This window comes from Mytilus galloprovincialis, chromosome 2, assembly GCF_965363235.1.
Source record: "Mytilus galloprovincialis chromosome 2, xbMytGall1.hap1.1, whole genome shotgun sequence".
Taxonomy (NCBI): Eukaryota; Metazoa; Mollusca; class Bivalvia; order Mytilida; family Mytilidae; genus Mytilus; species Mytilus galloprovincialis.
Window position 1 is genome coordinate 113,140,614 of NC_134839.1, and position 23,406 is coordinate 113,164,019.

Here is a 23,406-nt window from a genome sequence, read left to right on the forward strand (position 1 = left end):
ACATGCAGCGTCCGCGTGTTACTCGTGGTAAGTACAAATTCTGTGATAAATCTAAATTCAATGATGCAAACTAGAGGAAAAGAGGACGGGATGGCGGTAAAGACATTGGAAAAGGTTCGTGGTCAGGTGCGACACATATAATTTAAAATGGTCAACCAAAAATCTGTCGAAGGGAGGGCTCAACTTTACCACTAGGTAGACTTGGTTACCAGCAAACCTCGGCCAAGAATATCAGGATAGAGGACGCCAGCCCTAGACTTCTGTATAGTATAAATATTAGTATAAATACAGACAGGCTCATTTGTTCAAAGGTGTTCATCACGTTTTGTAAAGTTCAATTCATTTGTTATTTTCTTATTCTAAAATGCGATAAAAGTTTGACCAAACGCTTTTATACTTGTCCTTAAGGTAGTGCAGAAATTGTTTTATTGACACGTTTACTTGGTGTTTTTTTTGGTCATTGTTATTTATGTTTCGTTCGGTATCCCGGGCTTTCGTAAACCTTATTGATTTTTTGCTTCGTAACTGACCATTATCCATGTTATTCAGAGACAAAAGATTTTTAGCGTCACAGTATAAAATTGCTATCCTGTGTATTTTTACCTAAATGCTGTGTCATGGTTATGTATGCAGGTCTTTAGGTCAAATGTTTCCCTGTAGCTATTTATATATTTAAAAGCTAGAAAATAACACATTTTCTCCTTATCACAAATATGAATCTATAAATGTATACATAACAACATCTCAAATGAGAGTAACTGTAACATGTATTCAATTATGTAACCGAAGATTTTGTAAATTTAGTTTAGTTTACATTTTATTATTTGCTAAAACAGACAAATAAGATCAGACTCTTTTCCTGATATAATAATTACAATCATTAAACAAATGTAACAGACAGTGAGAACAGATCAGATATTCTGAAATATAAACAATAAAGAACAATACATTAATGATGACTGATTAAAGCTTTGTTGTATAAATATACACATGGAAAAAAGTATTGCAACACCTTGATTTTTTAAAATTTGAAAAATCAGCCTCTTTTTTTGGATGAAATATAATAAAATATTTGTATAATATTATTGAAACATAGTTTATGATAACATTGGCATTGAAACGAACAAAAAATGTTTGAAAAAAATGATTTATATAACCACAATTTTAATAACAAAATGAAGTGTTTTTTGTACAAAAACATGCATTTTACCACTTTTACTGTAGTCGAACTTTACAATGTCAGACATTTCAAAATTAATCTTCAGATGACTGTTCACATCATGGTTGATCGTTATACGCCAAAGAATTAGTACTTTGTGCGAAGCCTCCATTCAAATCTAAACATCTTCTGATTCCTGCCAAAAATCGACTAATTTGTTGCTAAGGTAGCAGCAACCATTTCTGATGAAGGGCATTGTTTATTTCATGATGTGTTTGAACTGGGGTGTCCTTTCGCGCACGTTCCGCCCCAATAGTGTCCCATATATGCTCGATATGGTTCAAATCCGGGCTACGATCCGTCCAAGGAAGATGAACCGAATTCCATTGAAACAATGGATCTTCCTCCACGATGCTAATTTTCAACTTTAGCGAGCTCTGCACTACATTGGATACGGAAAACTGTGTGTCTGTTCGTAAGCAAAGGTCTCCGAAATGGTCTTATCGCACGATAACCAGTAGCGATGAGTGGATCTCGAACAGTTCTTGTTAAAAGGCTCCTGTATGCCCACCACTCTCTTTTTAGGATTGTGTTGTATGCAATGGGTTTCCTTCTGACCAACCTTCATTATGCTTGATTTTCCCTAGCAAATGGTATAGGGGGTCTTCTTTATCTCGGAAGGTCTTTAACATCGTTTAGTGCCTTATTTTTATTCTCAAAACGACTTATAGTGGAATGGTGATGACCGAAAATACGTGCAGTTGTTTCAGCGACATCCCTGCTTCTCTCATGCTGATAATCTGCCATCTTGCTGCAGATTAGAGTTGTCGAGGACCCATTACAAGGTGTCAATCACATAACTTTAAAAACTTGGTTATTTAAAGTGTTGAAAACAATGAGGATGAAAACATCTGTTTTGCTGTTTACGGGTACAGTAGCTGCATGTGCAGATAAAAACTTATCGAGTCGATATTTATTGATTAAACTCAGGTGATACTTAAAGTTTAATTAGTTCTATTTTACCAAATTATATCACAAAAAAATAAAAAGTGTTATTTTAATTTCAATTTCAATTTGGTGTTGCAATACTTTTTTCCATGTGTATATATAATTCTGTACTTCAATATATTTTGAGCATAGCGTTTAGGAGGATTATGATTTTTATATCGATGTATATGTCTCTGTCGGCATATCTGCTTGTTTAAAAGACCATCAGGATGTTGAGTCTGTCTATTTGAGTGTTTAAATGAGCACTATGAATTTTATCTGTCGGCATATCTGCTTGTTTAAACGAGCATAATGATTGTGTCTCTGTTGGCGTATCTGCTAGTTATAGTGAAGAAGGGGTGAAGGATCTTTCCAAATGTTTAATTGGTTATGATGGGTAGCTGCAGTATTTCATATTTCGTGCAAAGACTTCGAAATAATGATAAAAAGTAAAATCACAAAAATACTGAACTCAGAGGAAAATAAAATGAAGGACAAGGCTAACATTTACTTGCTTACACAAAATGTATCAAACTAAACAGCTGTTGTTAGCTGTTGATAAACACATCATAATTTATCTAAATATCTAATATGATTATATTGTAAACACACATTGATTCTTAAAATATATAATACAAATGTATGGGATATCAACTATTTTGGTCACTACCCTCTTCTCTACCATGAATCATCAAAATCGATTGCATTAGATAAAATTAGTGGATTGATAAGGTTACAAATATAAAAGTTGTACCATCTTACGCAGATACATATGCTACCAATTTTCTCAATTAACATTATATAAACAACTTTAATGCTGCAGTGATGTATTTCAATACCGTCAATCTTCATGTGAGTTGCATCGCTGTACGATTTGTTATAACGAAATTTAGAACCACATACGATTTTACAAGATCCTTTCACATTACACATTTTATAGTTTCATGTATAATAAAATTTGTTCGAGGAGCTCATTTCTTTGGTAACTTAATGAAAAAGTACTAATTCATTCACTACAATATTGTATGTTGTTGTTACAGTATTATATATTTTAAATAGGACGAATGATATTTTCCAAACCATTTGGAGACGCTATATTTTTTTTCTAACGTATCTTGTTTTAATTAGATTTGGCATTTTTTTCCCCTTTTACTATAATTTAATTAACTATCATATTTTTTTCTGATGTTACATTAATTCAAGATTATGTATCAATTTGATGTTTGACGAGTCATACTTTCTTTCATACTGGTCATGCTGGTACTATTATAACTCGTTATTCATGTCCCTGGGGTTAACATTGTTTGACCAATGTGTGTATTCACTATATCATCAGAAAATAAATATATACGTGTTTTAACCAACTTAATAAGGTGTATATAATTGAGGATCTAGATTTGTTAAACAATCTAACGACTTAAATCTTTTTGAAAATGAAGTATATGCGATTTAAGACTTATGGTTTGGACGATAATTTAACGTCTGAACAATACAGTTTCGCCTTGAGATCATTTGTGTGTCACAGTGTTTTATTTCGATACTGATTCGGTGACCTGACCCTGAGATCACCTTTTGTGCTCATAATAAAATGAATTAAAAAAGCTTAAAAGGGAAGTTGATTAGAAGAAACATGCCGATCTGAGGTTTATTTCTGGACTCAACGGAATTTCATTATTATAAATTATTCAAAACATTAGCACCTAATGTATTATTATTTATTTGTATTTACTCCCGTTTTACGACCATCGTTGCATTATGGCACTAAACCTTATACATGTCTAATTAGACAACATTATACTAACTAAACGTGAGAACTGTTAAAAAGAAACATTTTCTGTGATAGAATGCTTCCAGTGATGTCTTAAGCAAACACCTCGTTGTCTTTTTTATAAAACAAAACTGCACTGGAAGTTATATTGTACATGTAGAATTATTTGATCTGGTACGAAACAAAAAAAAAAAATAAAATTGCTCGTGATATTTTATAAGTATTATTACTTAAACGTTTTTCAGAGAAGTTTTTTCTTAAAGAAAATCAGAATAAGCAGTAAAGATAATAATAGTAACTTACCTTGTATTTGTTGTACTTTAGCCTCTGAATCATTCATACACTGCAACGGATCCATTATCAATATCACTTTTAATTCTTAATTTGAGGAATTATTATTATCATCCAGATTTCAAAAGTATAACTTATTATTATTATTTCGTTTCATAAAGAAATCCTTTATTTCTACTGGTCAGTGGCTTTAATTCATAATAAACATGAATGTCGTGCGGTGTATTGCAGTAAGTCCTGTCCAGATAAGTCTCAAACGTCACACAAACACGTGGGAAAAATAAAATTTCTTCAATTTTGGTTTTCAAACTTGAAGCAGTTGTAAGGCTGTCTTTGTCCACCTAGCAGTTAAAACAAAAAAACAAAATCAATTATTACAGCAGTTGATTTGAACTATATAATTGCAATTGAAAATGTCTGAAGCAGTTCGACTTGATCGTATTTACAACTGAGATTATCGAAGATTGTATTATAAGAAGATTTTAGCACTGAATCGATAATCTTCAAGAGTTTTGTAGTGTAATTAAACACAGGCCAATTTATTTTAAATCTTTAACACTATTTAAATCAATCATTAAATGAAATAAGTATCACAATACTATCGGTTTCATCACTGATATATACCATATGTACTCCGACGGTAAGGTGCTTCTATCCACGTGCTCAATACCTTGTAGCTCTGAAGATGGTCGGACAACTTCTTCACAGATAAGATCCTTCTGTTTTGTAGGTTAGTTATTGGCAAATAGATGTCGCAGTGATTATCTGATGAACTCAAAATATTATTGTTGACATTAATTGATCAAATTGGAAAGTAAGCTGCAATCCTTTCTGTATATTAAATAAACCACTAAACAATATATAAAGTTTGAAGTATCCAATTGTTCTATCAAAGATCACAACAGTTCCGTATTTACTTCTGTATTGAGTTATCTCTACCTCTGTGAGTTACTCCTTCATATTGACATTCAGTCACTCCAACTCTTTTGGCATTTTATTTTTATCGGAATCTCTCTCTGCAAAATAAAGGATATGATTCTTTGATAATTAAATTTAATTATTCAACCTAAGGTCATAACGCCTTGGTATAGATCGGTTTTATTCTATTAATAGTGATTTTTTCAATACGGACGCAATTAACCATTTAGAGATAAATAGTACTGTATATGAAATTCAATGGCCACATGTAATAGATACCAGGTTTACACTAAATTAGAGACAGATAATTGTACAGTGGTATGTAAGCATTGTCTACCCTGTAATATCGCCGATCTATTTTTGACTATCCTTTAAAATGTTTAAAACTGTCAAGTAATGTTTAAGTATTTCACGTATGAAAGGATTACTATAATGTCCTGTGTCAAATATATATATATTTTCATTATTATATAACGGCGAACGATTTTTTTTTCGTTCTTTACTCTCACTAAGAAACCAATACTATTCACAGTCATGACGGCAGCATTTTTATGTTTACATGAATGAAAGAAAACAAATATAGAAAAAAATATTTTCTTGAATAAACGTTACAAAAACAATGTACAAGTCATAGATTATTAAAAATATATTTTATATTGTCGTCAGGCGTTTTAAAGATAAATCTAGAGCGAATCTGAAACGCAAATAATTTCATTATAGTTTCCAATTATTTTTCCATGTCCGTTTATTGTACCAAACGTTAACTCGATTGATATATATTTTTTACTATCCTTTTACTTTCATAAAATAAATAAAGGGGTCATCGTAAAATGTCCAACAATAAATAAGTTTATAGACAATTTGTCAGTCTTTAAATAATCCAGATTCTTGACAATTTATGAATGTAAGAGTAACTACAAAAGAACTGTCAAAACAACACGAAATACTTTAAAGGACAAAAATCTTAAGATATAATTAAATACAGCCATCGACGAGGTTCCCGAAATAGGTCGTGTCCATTTACATGTGAAGGGTTACAAACTAGATTCACAACTTAAATCTTCAGCTGATTTTATTTCAATCAGTAGAAAAACAGTAGAGCCATTGAAGGAAGTTGAATTAAAAAAAAATCCTATAGTTTAGAAAAACCACTTAACTTTGTGTAAATAGTATTACATACACCGATGACACATGTTAAAAAGCTTTATCCATAGCAAATAATGGTCGAGTTATCGGGGCCTTTTATAGCTGACTATGCGGTATGGGCTTTGCTCATTGTTGAAGGCCGTACGGTGACCTATAGTTGTTAATGTCTGTGTCATTTTGGTCTTTTGTGAATAGTTGTCTCATTGGCAATCATACCACATCTTCTTTTTTAGAGTTTACTGTCAAAGTAATTCATCTGCCGTCTTATTATCTAACATCAGTCATTGTACTAAATCTCACACAGTAATTTCTTGAACAGAACAGAAATAGGGTTCAATTCCCAAAGCGAATTTCTGTACAGAGTTTCAATTCATTAAATCAAAATCTGGGGCCTGTTTATCGAAGCTCGTCCTAATCATAAGAAAGCTTCGATCCTTAGTTCTAAGGGGGTTTATCAAACATGTCGCAAACATGTCGTAATGGTCCTATCTTTAGGATACCAATTTAAGTGTCTTAAGATGGTCTTAGGATGGTCCTAACTTTAGGATATATTCGAATTCGTCTTTTTTTGCATTTGCAAGCGTATTATTTTTTTTGTAGTTATTGTAGTAAAAATAGTTGAAATTCTCCGTATTTATATGAAAAATGAGATTTGCCTTTGAACTGTTAGATGATAAGACCGTGTCACTTCGAATTCAACTCACTCAAAAACAGGTTATGATTTTCACGAATTATATATCTATAAAAAAGAAGATGTGGTATGATTGCCAATGAGACAACTATTCACAAAAGATCAAAATGACACGGACATTAACAACTATAGGTCACCGCACGACCTTCAACAATGAGCAAAGCCCATACCGCAAAGTCAGCTATAAAAGGCCCCTATAAGACAATGTGAAACAATTCAAACGAGAAAACTAACGGCCTTATTTATATAAAAAAAAAAAAAAATGAACGAAAAACAAACAGGTAACACATAAACAAACGACAACCACTGAATTACAGGCTCCTGGTTTACAATTAGTTTGTTAATTTTTTATATAATACATAGTTATTATTTTTGTCTCATGTTTTGTTTCATACAGTTTAAATGTACAATTATTATACAAAAATATTTATTGCCTTTAATTTAAAACTGATTATTAGTTTCTAATTACCCATATTCAAAAATAAAATTATTGATAAAATATAATATCATATTTTATTTTTTTCATATTCAATTTGTATTTTCTTTTCCGCCAATACTTAGGACATCGGTTAGGACGTCGTAGCTAAGATATTCCTAAGATAGCTTCGATGTCCATGCTGAGACGTGTCGTAAGTCGGTCCTAACGTTATCCTAAATTCTGTCCCAAGAAATTCTTAGGACCGATCTTAGGACAGTTTCGATAAACAGGCCCCTGATTCAGAGTGTTTTTTTTTACAAGGAACTAAGATAACAAGACGCAAGTATTAAACATGTGACAGTTTGATTATAATATTATTTAATCGTTATCAAAAGTTTTAAAATAATATTATCCCAAAAGCTTGATATCTTATTTGCTAAATGTTGCAAATAGAATGATACAGTTTTTGTTTATCATTTCTTGAGATATGCAGACGATACCAAAGTGACAGTTAAACATAAAGTAGAAATTAACTGACAATGCCAGGTCAAGAAACAGAAAGAAACTAAATGACAAAGAACAGTCGATAACAAAGTAGATCAATCGCATAGCAACACAAACCCCACCAAAACCAAGGTTGATCTCAGGAGCTCCAGAAAGGTGAGTAGATCCTGCTCAACGTTTGTATTAGGTTTTGTAGTTTAAACATGTTCGCCTTCAGCATCAATGAAGAGATATAAGAGATTGGCTGAAGAGACATTATAATGTTTGTCGAAAAACACATTTTTTGCAGTAAAAGTGGTAAAGTTTAAATGTTAAAACGGTTTCTAAATACGCTTTTATTTATATTTTTTGTTGAGAATAAAACATATGGCACTTCACACATGGTTACGAGAATAAAGATATAATCCTAAATTAGTCAGACAACTTAGATTTAGAAAATATTTATGAGAATATTCCAATAAAATTCAAATTTTCCTATGTGTACAACAATTTTGAAGATACATGTATTTCTTGGTTGTATCTCGAATTTTTACCTTCCCTAAACCTTCTGAGAAAATTATGATATATTTCGAAAGCAGGAAATATATATAAAAAAAGACGAAAATAAATGAATATTTCAAGTATCTAGTAACACAAAAAAAACCGCTTTTTTTATAACTAGAGACAATTGCCAATATCACGTGATTATTTTAAAGGTAAAATATACTCTATTTATCTGACATCCATGTTCATTGATTTATGTACAGACCTATACATTAGAACAATATAAACAGATATAACAAAAACTTTAAGAAACAATAAAATAAAAAAAAAACTTTAAGAAACAATAAATACAAAAAGATATAGAAATAAATAAAAAAAAGGTTAACAAATGTAAAAAGAACTACTTAAACCCCTCAAAACAAAGACGCAGTAACAATGCAGGCTTTGTTCTGGTAAAGGTTTTAATAACCTATTTAAAAAAGAGTATTGTGAGTTTATACAATCAATTATTCTACTTAATGAACATCCTAGCTGTCATTGTTTCTGTATAACTATCATTCGATTGTCAGTAGAAATATAGACATATTCTCAATTCATACATATAAACTTGATGATGACATATGCCTGTGCTTCCTGCTTCCCTATTCTACGCAGACATCAATAATTCATGAAGATATTTACTTAATATTGTAGCCAAAACTTCGATATAGTCTCCTGATACATATAAACTGCAGATTTATTTATATTTTTGAAAAAAAAAACATGTACAACTTCTCAGTAAAAGGTTTGTATTTATCTTATTCATCGAATGCGTATATTGTGCAGTAACATTGGTATCGTGAATAGTATACATGCATTTACTTGTTCTCTAAGATCCTTTTGTTTTAATGCTCAAAAAGTAAAAGCATTTGTTTTCCTAAACTTTAGACTTCGTTTGCATATATATAATTAGGCTTTTTGTAACTCTTTGACATTTATTATTTCTGGGAAGGGAAAAGAAACTACACAACAACAAAACATTTATCATAGTGAAAGAAAATATAAGTTGAAAACATCTCGACACGGAAGTTTCAAAACAAATATGATGCATTCTGATTCCAAAAAAATACCGGTAACGTATTACCAAAATTACCACATTAAAACTAAAGTGCACAAATCATCTGAAGTTCTAAAGTTGAACCAAGTTGACTTAAGAAAGTATGACAAAATAGAAGCAAAAGCAGTTTACTTATGTTCAAAACTAAGAAATCCAGTCATTTAAATAAATAAATTCTGATTCCAAAAAAATACCGGTAACGCATTACCAAAATTACCACATTAAAACTAAAGTGCACAAATCATCTGTACTACATTTTCTCTTATTCAACGTTAATCCAGGTGGTTAGAAATAATTCGTATCATATGTAGGTTTAATTGTATCACTCATTAAACCCTTAATTACATTTGCTCTGTTTGGTAGCTAATTCATAGTGACAGCATGTAATCTCTTACACAGTTTGCATCATCATAATTGTTGTTCTACCTGATCAAATTTGACACAATAACTTGGAGAAACAAATTCAATCATTATCTAATATTGGTAGTTTAATTTTAGAATTAAAGTGCTTGCTAAAGCTTGCGTGCTGAAATTCTAAAGTTGAACCAAGTTGACTTGGAAAGTATGACAAAATAGAAGCAAAAGCAGTTTACTTATGTTTAAAACTAAGAAATCCATTTTTATAATTGTACGTCAACAGGCTCATCATCCCATGCTATGGTAATGTCAACATGTAACGAAAATGAGTAAATAAAATTGAGAATGGAAATGAGGAATATATCAAAGAAATAACAACTCGACCAAAGAGCAAATAACAGCCAAAAGCCACCAATGGGCCTTTAATGCAGCGTGAAATTTCCGCACCTGGTGGCGTGCAGCAGCTGTCACCTAAATAAAATTGTGTACTAGGTCGGTAAAATTGAAGAAATACTAAACTCCAAAACATATAAATGAACTAAAATAAAAAAAAAATATTGGAACAACAGAGGCTCCTGACTCCTTGGGAAAGGCGTTAAAAATGCGGCGGGGTCAACATATTCCGTAACTACAGATCTCACAAGATCTACGAATGCGAAAACATGTCTCCCCACTGCTAAAACACAAATCCATCGTATCGTATGTAACCAGTTCGTGATGGTGACCGTGAATCTCCTGTAGTGTCAATTTTAATTCCCCCCATATCTTAGCTGTAGAAGTTATTGAGTATAGAGCGATCTCCTATTAGTGAATACCATATACTTTTTAAATGTATGCTCGTCACATATAAAAATAGAGACAGAAAACAACAATGGACAATACAACTGTTTAGTCGAATTAAAAGCCGACCAATCATGGAAAACAAAAACGACAAAAGCAATAGGACAAGAACAGATTACAAAACAGCAAAAGTACTAGAACAGATTACAAAACAACAATAGGACAAGGACAGATTACAAAACTGCAAAAGGTCAAGAACAGATTACAGAACAACAATAGGACAAGGACAGATTACAAAACTGCAAAAGGTCAAGAACAGATTACAGAACAACAATAGGACAAGGACAGATTACAAAACTGCAAAAGGTCAAGAACAGATTACAAAACAACAATAGGACAAGGACAGATTACAAAACTGCAAAAGGTCAAGAACAGATTTCAAAACAACAATAGGTCAAGGACAGATTACAAAACTGCAAAAGGTCAAGAACAGATTACAAAACAACAATAGAACAAGGACAGATTACAAAACTGCAAAAGTACTAGAACAATTAGAAGAACTGGATCTGCCATCACTGTATTGGATACCTAAACTACATAAGTGTCCTTACAAACAACGCTATATTGCTGGGTCTTCCAAGTGCTCCACGAAACCTCTTTCTAAATTATTAACATCTATTTTATCAGCAATCAAAGACGGGCTTCAGAGTTATTGTGAAACTGCCTATTCTAGAGGGGCGTGAATCAGATGTGGATTCTTAAAAATTCCAAAGATCTTTTAGAGTACATACAATCTAACTCTCTTTCATCTTGTAACAGTATTAAAACATTTGACTTTTCTACTCTGTACACTAGTATTCCACATTCCAAACTAAAAGACAAATTGAAAGAGTTGGTATTGCTTTGCTTCGTAAAAAAGAATGGCCAACGTAGATACAAGTATCTTGTTTTGGGGGAGGGATAAATCCTACTTTGTAAAGGATCACTCTGATTCGAACAAAAAATTCTCTGAAACTGATATTATCAAGATGCTTGATTTCTTGATTGACAACATATTTGTTACGTTCGGGGGACGTGTTTTAACAGACTGTCGGCATTCCAATGGGAACAAACTGTGCCCCTCTACTTGCCGACTTGTTTCTTTATTATTATGAGGCTGACTTCATGCAGGAACTTCTTAGGAAGAAATATAAGAAGTTAACAATATCCTTTAACTCTACTTTCCGCTATATAGATGATGTTCTTTCACTAAATAATTCAAAATTTGGTGACTATGTGGAACGCATCTATCCAATCGAGCTAGAGATAAAGGATACTACAGATACAGTTAAGTCGGCCTCATATCTTGACTTACATCTAGAAATTGACAATGAGGGTCGGTTGAAAACATAACTTTACGGCAAAAGAGATGATTTCAGCTTTCCAATTGTGAACTTTCCATTTCTAAGTAGCAACATTCCAGCAGCACCTCCATACGGGGTATATATCTCCCAATTGATACGATATTCCCGTGCTTGCATTTCCTATCATGATTTTCTTGATAGAGGGTTGCTGCTCACAAGGACGCTATTAAACCAAGAGTTCCAAATGGTGAAGTTGAAATCATCCCTCCGTAAATTTTACGGACGCCATCACGAGTTGGTTGACCGTTATGGAATAACCGTTTCACAAATGATATCGGATATGTTCCTTTCGTAACTACAATCCCCTTCCCTTTCATGAATGTGACCTACCGAATTAGACCATTTACCGGATTTGTTATCATATAAGCAACACGACGGGTGCCGCATGTGGAGCAGGATCTGCTAACCCTTCCGGAGCACCTGAGATCACCCCTAGTTTTTTGGTGGGGTTCGTGTTGTTTATTCATTAGTTTTCTATGTTGTGTCGTGTGTGCTGTTGTTTGTTTGTCTTTTTCATTTTTAGCCATGGCGTTGTCAGTTTGTTTTAGATTTATGAGTTTGACTGTCCCTTTGGTATCTTTCGTCCCTCTTTTAGTATCCATTTGGAAACCAACTGATTCATTTTAATATGAAATCCCCAAATATTTCAGACTAATACAAAGCTGTTTATGGAGTACGAATAGTTTGACTTATAATGAAACCCATGTATGATTATTTCGAGACAAAATACTGTTTCAGTGTTAATGACACCTGACCGAGTAAGTCGCTGATTGTAAGCTTAAGGGGGCCCCTGGGTATAAATCAAATTTTTTTTCTAATATAGGATTTCGCTATATTTTTTTTTATAAATGAACTTTATCATATACTTAAAAGAAAAATGAAATAAAAAAATGGGGTCACCGTTCATTTAAGCTCACAATCTGCCTCCGGAAGAAGCATTCATTTTTGTTTATGTCCGTTTTTTCTGTTGAACTAATAGAAGAAAAAGAGGTAATATCGAAATAAAAAAATAACCTAATTACAGAAATCGCTTAAATTTCACAATTATTTAGTTTATGTACAGCTTATATGAAAACAATAATAAAAAATATAGGTCACCGATGAGTTAAAAAAGATATTTCAAATTTAATGCCAAAAAATGGCATTTTTACACCAAAGGGAGATAATTTGGAGCTTTTTCAATGATATAAACATTTTTAAAGTCATCTGGGGCCAAACCGCAACAATTTTTTGGGTTGATTTTTTTACCATATCATTAAGTTATTACTAATAATGTAACAAATCAAATTCGTAATGAAAAAATAAAGGTTCAATTTTTTGCTGAAATTTTTGTACCCAAGAGGTACCTTAAATTCATGAACCGGTTTTAGACTTGTTTAATTAATCAATTAAATGCTGTAAGTGGTGATAAAGTTTACGTATCTTAATCAATGAGTTTTGTGCGTACATCTTCACATGGTACGTATGTCATTACCAGGATTGACCTAACACATATATTTCTGTTGTAGGAATATGATGACGAACATACGTCATCGCAACGACCTGCATAGAAACAAAATAGCCAATACACAAGCTTTACAGCAAGTGAGCGTCATGGATTGACCGACACAAAGCGATTAATCAACTCACGAGAGACAAGGTTTACGATACCTTATACTTTTAAGTATCAATACAATTGTCTGATCTGAAAGATAAGGTGGCATCATTGTAAGCCTGGTATATATGATTGTTTTTTTTTCTCACCTAATTCTAAATAGAATCTGAGACATCGATAATCAACTATCGTTTTCATTCATGCTTTTTAACATGGTAATATATAAAACGATACGTTCGAAACACTTTTCTAAATATACCAGGAATGTTAAAGAAAAGTAAATCACAAAAGGAAAATTCAAAACGGAAAGTCCCTAATCAAATGGCAAACTCAAAAGCTCAAACAACAAACGAATGGATAGCAACTGTCATATTCCTGACTAGTTACAGGCGTTTTCGTATGTAGAAAATTGTGGATTAAACCCAGTTTTAAACCCTAGCTAGATAAACCTCTCACTTGTATGATAGTCGCATCAAATTCAATTATATTGACAACGATGTGTGAACAAAACAAACAGACATAAAAATGTCAAAAATAGGGGTACAAAGGTCAACATTTTCTTTGTGTGTTATAATCTTAATCACTATAAAAATAACAAATATGTAGCAAAGAAGCACAGAATGGCATATAAACCAAGCATATTAGCAAACATTAAAGACAAGAATATACAAATTGACCATAGTACAATAACACAATGACGGAATTATAAATTCACTGCCAAGTCATATATGTATCAAAGAAACATAAAATAGTATAAGGACAAAGCACATTAGCAAAAATGAAAGACAAGAATACAAACATGTTTTACAATAGTACAGTAACGGGATGTATAAGAACAGAGCCACATCATATGTACCAAATAAACACCAAAATACATCTAGACAAAGCACATCAGTAAAAATAAAAGACAAGATTACCCAAATAATGTAAATCAAAGATTTAAAAGATTTTGAATACGAGACTAGATAAAGACAACAGCTGTATTCCTACAAAAACAAACGCCATATAGAAACATATAGAACCGGACTATTTGATAACAACTGTCATAACTTTAAAAATTTTGAAGTTATTAATTTGAGAATCGAAATTATTGGCAGAAATATATTTTTAAGAAAGCTACCGAACCCCAAGATAAATTCAAAAGTAGAAGAACACCATGAACAAAGTACGAACAATAAACCACATTGTTCTAAACCAAACATTAATCTGCTGAAATTGTCCAAGTAATAAACTAATGCAGCTGGCTATGTTTTAACTAATTTTATTCCGTTTGATACAGACCAATGTATCGGACATTATATGAGCATAAACATTCGAGATTCTAATTGCCGTTTTAGGAAATGTTGCATAAAAAATACTTTAACATTTTTATGAGTTTTTATTATTTGCCTTACATATCCCGTCCCAATTTAGCTATAATTAAAATATCGCAAAAATTCTGACTTTACATTATTCTTAAGGTCATATGATAGTGGTAAAACGTATTTTAATTGGTATAATCATAAAGTAGTGTATTGATCGAGTTCTAATCGATAGTCTTATAGTCATGTATTAATCTGATGTACATGGCAATTTTAGCTTAAGTCTTTGTAATGTTACACCATATGCTATCGATAATTTCTTGGTCAGTTCTGACTGATTAAATTGGACATTTAGCACTTAATTTTATTAGTCAGCAATAAAGTGATGTCTTTTTATTACCTGAGTTAATTATTCAGTTATCAGCTGATGTAATTGTCTTTTTATTACCTGTAGTAATTTGTAAGTCATCAGCGGATTGAAGTGGTCATGACCTTATTAGAAACTTAAAAGGCAACAGTTGATTAAAGCAATAACATGAAGTTGTGGAGAGTTTTATAATTGGCAATCCTACCACATCTTTTTTCTTATATTGAAATGGATATACCAGGCGTGCTGTGGACAGGGTAAAAGGTTATTATTTCAAATGCATCACACAGCAACCGAATCCACCTTCGATAAAAAATGGCAAGAAATGATGAGTTATTGTCTCCTACAAATCAGACGACTTTTCTTGTTTTTTTTTTTTTTTTAAGATATAAGACCTCGAGAACATGTCTCTTATATATCCATATATATTTTGTATAATAAATCGATATACAAAAATATTTTGACGCTATTATGAAACATATCTAATGCCTCGTTCACACGGGTAATCGCGTTCACACACTCTTCTTTTTAATTCGAATTGATTCAAATTGGTTAATTCGAATTATCTAATTCGCATTAGAAATACGCTTTTGTGACTACGAAGTAAAAGTTAACGTCGTTTGGACAGTAAAGCGAATTCGAAGCGCATTGTAATTCGAATTAGAATTGACGTTAGGACGTAAAACGTTTCGAATGCGAATTAAACTAATTCGAATTAGTTAATGCGAATCGAATTCGAATTACGTGTGAACTCAGCATAAGATACAGACTCATCTTCAATCTTAAATGTTTGAGGTGCTGAACCAGAAAGAGGTGCGAAATAAAGCACATACCAACTACTTTTGATCTGTTGTACGCGTGTACCTGAAGATTAACATACTCCTGAAAACTAAATTAAGTACCAAAATTTCAACAAGATCAAAACAAGATTATTTTGATTTGTTTTTCTTGTCGACTCGGTATAACTGGTTAAAAGACAAAAGGTAAACATTGAGATACTGTCAATTATGAAAAGTGTTCACACTCTATAACTAACAACTATAGCGTTTTTGAAAAACAATATGAAGTAATTCTGGTTCAACTGCAGAAATCTGACGGGGAATATTTTCTTCATGTCGGTTTTAGTTTCTCTCGACTAATATGGATTTGCATGTCCCCTTGATATCGTTCTCGTTTATTTAAGTTTTTTCAACATATTGAATTTTTTTTAAAGTATTGCCAAACAGAAAGAATGTATCTGACAGATCCTTCAAATACAAATATATTAAATACCATCAAGCTTCTGACCAACGTGAGGTGATTCTGTATTAGAGTTGCAGCCAATAATAGAACGAAAATATTTGATAGACAAACGGAGTGGTGAAATGATGGACAAGATAATTATAAGATAGCTGTATTACAGGGAAATAATTCGCATCAATGAATAAAAAAAAATATACGAATACTGACTTTGAATCTTTTGATCATATGAAGGATATCATTTGATATGCTATCAAGTGCATGATAGATAAAGTAAATAATATATTGTTGTCCATGAAAAACATTTTAAGGAAATTAATTATAAAATCAACAAGAATCAGCTACAAATTTGTAATGGTAAAATTCAAAAGTACGCCAACGCCACCTAAGACATTGCTTCACAAATGGGGCATAAACATATTTAGCTATTCGAAGATTTATATTGGTTATATTGTAAGTCAGTCATTTCGGTATTTTAGGTTCTGAATAGATCAATGTTGATTCTCATGTTATGAAATAATGTATAATATTATCAATGAATCCTTTATATTATCATATATATTTATCAATCATAAAACATCTCCTCGGGTAAATGGAAGATTGACAAGTGAATTGATAAAAAGAAAGTTACACTTGAAATAAAACTAAACAGTATTTAAGTGTTAACTTTGGGTGTTACAATAAACATGTTACTGTAAAAAATTATATCAAATGCAGATGTTTACAGAGATTTTTCGCGAAGAAAGTGCATTTGATTTTGATAATCAACACTGTTTTTATTAAAAACTTTCAAAGTATATAATATTTCATGATATCAAAATTGAAAAAATGATAAAATATTAAGATTATGAGTCTATAGAGGTTTATGAGAGTTCATTAGATGCTTAACGTTCAATGTCATGTCATCATTACAAGATTTATTTATGATGATATTTAATAAAAAAAAACAACAGACCAATCAGTTTCAAAGTATTAGAGAAATAATTCAGTGAGATACTTTATAATGGTTGTTCGTTGGTGTTTTTCTCTGTTTTTTCCTCTTGTTATTTGTTGTTGTTTTGCTCTGATTGAATTTTTTTTTTAGTGTTTTTTTTTAAAGAATCGGTTGTTTGTAGTTTGAACATTATATTTTGCTGTTAAATAATATTTGTTATACACCTTTTTATGTATATAAAAGGAAGTTCTACTATTTTTTTTTTCATGTTATATGCTAACAATATGGTCACAGTGAAGTAATATTTGTATATCTTTTTCAATTACGGTCTCATTTATAACTTAAAAACAACATGTATTTATTGAGGATAAACAATGTGAACCAAATCAGTCGACACGAGTTGCTGAAAGGAATCTTATATATTGCAATCTTCATATTATATAATAGTGTACTTAATATGTGTGGTATGAACTGATTTGACCAAACATACTATACTCATGGACCAAACAAACGTTACATAGAAAAAACGTATCGCTATTATGTTGCGTAAAATATTATGGAGATAACTTTTAAGCATTTAAACATTTCAATGAATTAAGATGTCTTTAAACTTAAGACTGAAAACTTTACAGTATCATAAATTTCTCCATACACCCTTTTCAATTTAATCCAACACATTAGACGTGTCACCGATGTTGTACTTACATAAGCAACACGAATAATACCATATATGGAGCATGATCTACTTTCTAAGAGCTCCAGGTTTCCAAGCTCCACACACCTCCCTGATTTTGGGGCAGCTGTTTTGCTCAGTCTTCAGTTTGTCATGCTATGGTATGCGTATTATTATTATTTATTATTTGTCTTTTTTCGTTTTTTGAATTAGAATTATTAGTTTGTTTCGACCAATGAGTCTGAATATCTCTTTGGTAGCTTTCGCCTCTCTTTAAATTGACTTGTAATTAAGTAAAACATTTGTAAATAAAAAGAGTGTTTTGTAATTGCATTGTGCTTGAAATTTAAGGTTTTTAATTGAATTAGTTTTGTTTTTCTACCTTCTTGCAGGTCATCAAGCGTACCGGTCAAGGTCATAACTGTGCCTAGGCTGAGGTAAAATGTTCTGCTGTGCTTTATACAGTGGCAACTCATATTCTTGTTAAGTGTATGTATCACTTAGTTTTATTTGAATAAAACTTGTCTATAGGCAGATTGTGAATATATGCAGTTTAGGGATAACAAATTTCTTGAACATTTCAAATATATTTCTTCTTCTTTTAAAATATTCGATGTAAAGGGAATTAGTTGATAAAGCAAAGCAGCGTGTATTGTCTTAATTCAGCAAGTAATTCTAAGTCTTCATGTAATTCTTTGATCAGAATTTTAATATACAAGTGTTATTTCGTAAACATGATTACTATTTCCTTATAATTTAGAAAACACAACACTCCTACTAAGGGACCGTTCAATATTTATCAGATGGATGGGCCGGTGCATTCTTAATATTGTTTTATTAAAAAGTTATTGCCCATCCTTTTAAATTGTGAAAAAAGGCCTTGCCCATCTAAAAAAATCTATAAAAAAAGTCCTTGCCCCTCTAAAACTCTAAGACAATCAAAAATGATTTAGGTTCTTTTTCTATTTTAAAGTTTTTAAATTTTTATGTCTTGAAATCAAAGAATAGACTTTATACAAAATTTAAAATGTGCTAGTTAATTATATATGTATATATCTATGTGTGTATCAGAACCATACATTTTATTGATTTTTAAAACCAGTATGAATATACATGTACAGATTTGATTTTATATATGCAGCCTCAAATACAATATTGATTTAAAATAAAGGAAATAATTCAAATTAAGGGACAATATCTCTTGGACTAGTAAACATATTATCATATACTGAATTACTAATTATTGTCCTAAAAACAGAACATGTTTATAGTTCAAATATCAATGTCCCTTTATCTATTCTACATTTCAAAAAAGAAATTTATTATGGTCTTTTTAAGCAAATATAGGCAGACATGTTTTTGACTTTGATGCAGCCTTTTTCGCCTATTAATTAATTCCCTAAATTTGACAGCTTAACACCAAACTATAAAACAACCTGGCATTCTTTAAGATGAATATATAAATGAGATAGCTGTACAGTTATATGAAAATCTAAGTTGATTTGAAAAAGTTATAAAAAAATGAAAGGTGACCATCTGAACTTAGTCGAAACTTAAAATTGTAGCTTTTTTTTCAACCTATTAACTAAATCCTTTAAATGACAGCAAAAAAACAAAGTACTAAAAAGCCTGGCATTCAGTAAGATCAATATACAAATGATATAGCAGTAGAGTTTTATGAAAATGCAAGTTGATTTGAAAAAGTTATGAAAAAAATTAAAGATGACTATCTTGAAATAACAAAAAACTGAAAATTTAAGCTTTTTCTTAAACCTTTTTATTAAATCCATAAGAATGACAGTATCACACCAAACTACCAAACAACTTGGCATTCTGTAAGATCAATATATAAATGAAATAGCTGTTAAGTTTTATGAAAATCCATGTTGATTTAAAAAAGTTATAAAAAAAATTAAAGATGATTATTTGGATTTAGCCTAAACTGAAAATTTGAACTTTGTTTAACCTTTTTATTAAATCCATAAGAATGACAACAATACACCAAACTACCAATCAATCTGGCATTCTATAAGATCAATATATAAATAAAATAGCTGAAGAGTTTTATGAAAATCCATGTTGATTTAAAAAAGTTATAAAAAAAATTAAAGATGACTATCTAGATTCAGCCTAAACTTAAAATTTGAGTTTTTTTTTTCTTACCTATTAATTAAATCTATAAATTTAACAGCAATACATCTAACTACCAAACAACCTGGCTTTCTATAAGATCAATATATAAATGAGATAGCTTTAGAGTTTTTGGAAAATCCAAGTTGATTTGAAAAAGTTAGAAAAAAATTTAAAGTTTACTATCTGAATTTAGCCTGATCTAAAAATTTGAGCTTTTTTTTTCTTACCTATTAATTAAATCCATAAATTTTACAGCAATACACCAAACTATTAAACAATTTGGTATTCTATAAGGTCAAAATAATCTAAAAGATAGTCTGAACAGAAAATTCTAGCTTTTTATTCCTTAATTAAATCCTTAAAATTGACAGAAATGAGCCAAGCTACCAGTTTGTTGAGACATGTTTTGAGTGCCCGCAAAAGAAATATCCTACAAACCAATAAAATTGATAACAAAATTTTTCCTATAAAATATGTTCTGGCCCATCCACTAAATATTTTAAAAAAAGTTCTTGCCCATCCAAATATTTCCACAAAAAAAGTGCTTGCCCCGCCCCATTTTGCACCGGCCCATCCATCTGATAAATATTGAACGGTCCCTAATCATTAATTATCATTAGATCAGTTCTTATATTTTAATTCCTAATTGATACTGATATTCTTGCTGTCTATCGTATAGATATATTTGGATTTGAAACTAATGAAAGATTTTATTTCATTTGATAAATTGTTTTCTCCTTGTTTATAGTACTACCATTTTCAGCCCAGTAGTCATCACTTCAATGTTGACATGCATATCAATTATATGGCAATTTTTATGAATTTCTTGTTTACAAAAGTATAATTTTTTTTCGAAATAAATAAGGATTTTTTTTATTCCAGGCATAGATAACCTAAGCACAACCTTTTGGAATTTTGGGTCCCCAATGCTCTTTAATTTTGTACTTGTTTGGCTTTATAACTATTTTGATCTGCGCGTCATTGAGGTGTCTTATGTAGACGAAACGCGCGTTTAGTGTATTAATTTATAAACCTGGTACCTTTGACTATATTCAGGAAATTAAGTTCAATAGAATAGACGTGTATATTCGTCATCAGGAATATTAGTCGTCTATAAATGAGGGGCAAAAGATTCCAGAGAAACATTCAAACTAAAAAAATCGCAAAAAAACACTCTCAACGCCATGGCTAAAAAATAAAAACAAACAAACAATAGTACAGAAAACACACCATAGAAAACTATAATGTTATAATGCCATCTATCATAGATAGAAAACCTACTTTATTTGAATAAGAGGACAATTTGGGTAAAAGTAAATGAGAAATAAAGCTAACGACCAAAAATACCAACAAATGATAAGTGAAATTTGATGTGAATGTCATACACATGAGATGTTCAGGTTTATCCATCCTTTTCTACAGAGGAAAATACCGGTACCAAGTCAGGAATATGACAGTTGTTATAAATTCGTTTGATGTGTTTTAACTTTTGATTTTGCCATTTGATAAAAGACTTTCCTTTTAGAATTTTCCGCGGAGTTCAATATTTTTGTAATTTTACTTTTGAGTACACTCTTTACATTTATATTCGTTATAAATACAGGAATGTTTGTTTGCATGCTTGCGAGGGTACAGATACGTTATATAATGAATTAGAACTAAATATGTCAAAAATGTTAACTTCCAACAATTGTTTTGGTGAATGTTCTTGGTCTTATTCAGATGTCAATGTAGATTCATGGTAAAGGAAAAAAAGATAAATTTCTGAATAAAAGCTAATTAACTTGATCCATGTAATATAAATATTCATGATATAAGTTTTCTATTAAAGTTTCCATTCAAAATACAAGAACTTGGAATTCTTTCCGAATAATTAGATCCCAAAATAGCTTGACAATACAGCACAGCAAGTATCAAATATAAACAACCGCCAGTACTTCTTTTTTTACAATTTCCCTATAAGCCACAATCGATCTGACTATTTCCATACAAAACAACATAAAATAGAAATCAATGCTATGACAAATAGGAAAGGAGGAAAAAAACAAAGTCAATTCATAAGTCGAAATAAATTTTAAAAAATTAAATAAAACGAAGGATGCAAAATCTTATCGACATGTGGGGGTACTTAAATTAGTATTTATGTTTTCAGGTTAAACTTGTCATACTTTGTACAAAAACAATAATATGTGACGTTTTACTGCAAAGTGTCAACATTTAAAAATAAATACGTGGATCTATTAAAACATAAATCAATTAAATAACTTCTTAGAAATATTGCGATTTAAACTATCACGATCGAAATTATCCTTCATGAATAATCATTTTTTTATTATTTCAATCAACTTACGCAAACGTATAATAAAACGATAGACGTATACCAGTGTTAGATACAATATAAGACCATTTGTTAAAACACAACAAAATTCTCCATATAGATTTAAAAACAAAAGTTATAAAAGTAAAACAGGAATGTTATTTGACAGATTAACGATGATGAGAATAAACAGTTTTAATGATAATTCGCTTCTTCAATATACTATATCCGTAAATGTACTACCAAACAATTTCTTTCAACTATATAGTTATGAAGTACAGTTATATATTTGTTTCTTATAAGTAATAAGTACCATTTGTTATTAAAAAGTACCTAACTACAGACCAATTATTACACAATATGCACTTATCAAAATTGAGGCATGTCGTAATACTAAAATGTTATCTTTCCAATGAGCATAAATTCTTGTTAGTTTGACACAATGTTCTTCTTAAATATTATTTCTTTTGTTCAGAATGATATTATGCTAAATGCCAAAATAAAATCCGTCTAAGAGTGAGTGGTTCTAGTAATTATGAATAAGTGGCAACACTAATTTACTGATGTTCAAACCTCGTGAATGCATTAAGAATTACAAATCAAGCTTAAAAACATAATCTATGAGGGGATCGCATGAAATCACGATGAAGAGATCGAGTGCAACGACAAAATAAACGTTTTTCTGAAATTTATACATAACTTTCTCAATATGTCATAATGGGATATAGAACTCAGATATCAACGTATCAGAAAAACTTCACGGTATTTAAAGATCTAAGACGGCATAAAATGTCGTTTGTGAAAAGAAAAAAGATATAAAAAAAGAGTTTATTATGACGTCCATTAT

At 30.8% G+C, this 23,406-nt stretch overlaps 1 protein-coding gene across 4 annotated transcripts in view; it reads right to left on the bottom strand.

The window, feature by feature from the left end:
• The window catches only part of LOC143065441 (corticotropin-releasing factor receptor 2-like), a 140,254-nt gene that overhangs the window by 76,088 nt on the left and 40,760 nt on the right, over positions 1-23,406 (bottom strand). For all 4 annotated transcript variants that reach the window (XM_076239009.1, XM_076239008.1, XM_076239010.1 and 1 more), the window contains 2 exons: positions 4,830-5,221; positions 4,218-4,546 (listed from right to left, as the gene is read on the bottom strand). In XM_076239009.1, the coding sequence (XP_076095124.1) occupies positions 4,218-4,272 (55 nt within the window). In that variant the 5' untranslated portion in view covers positions 4,273-4,546; positions 4,830-5,221. The remainder of the gene's footprint in view (positions 1-4,217; positions 4,547-4,829; positions 5,222-23,406) is intronic.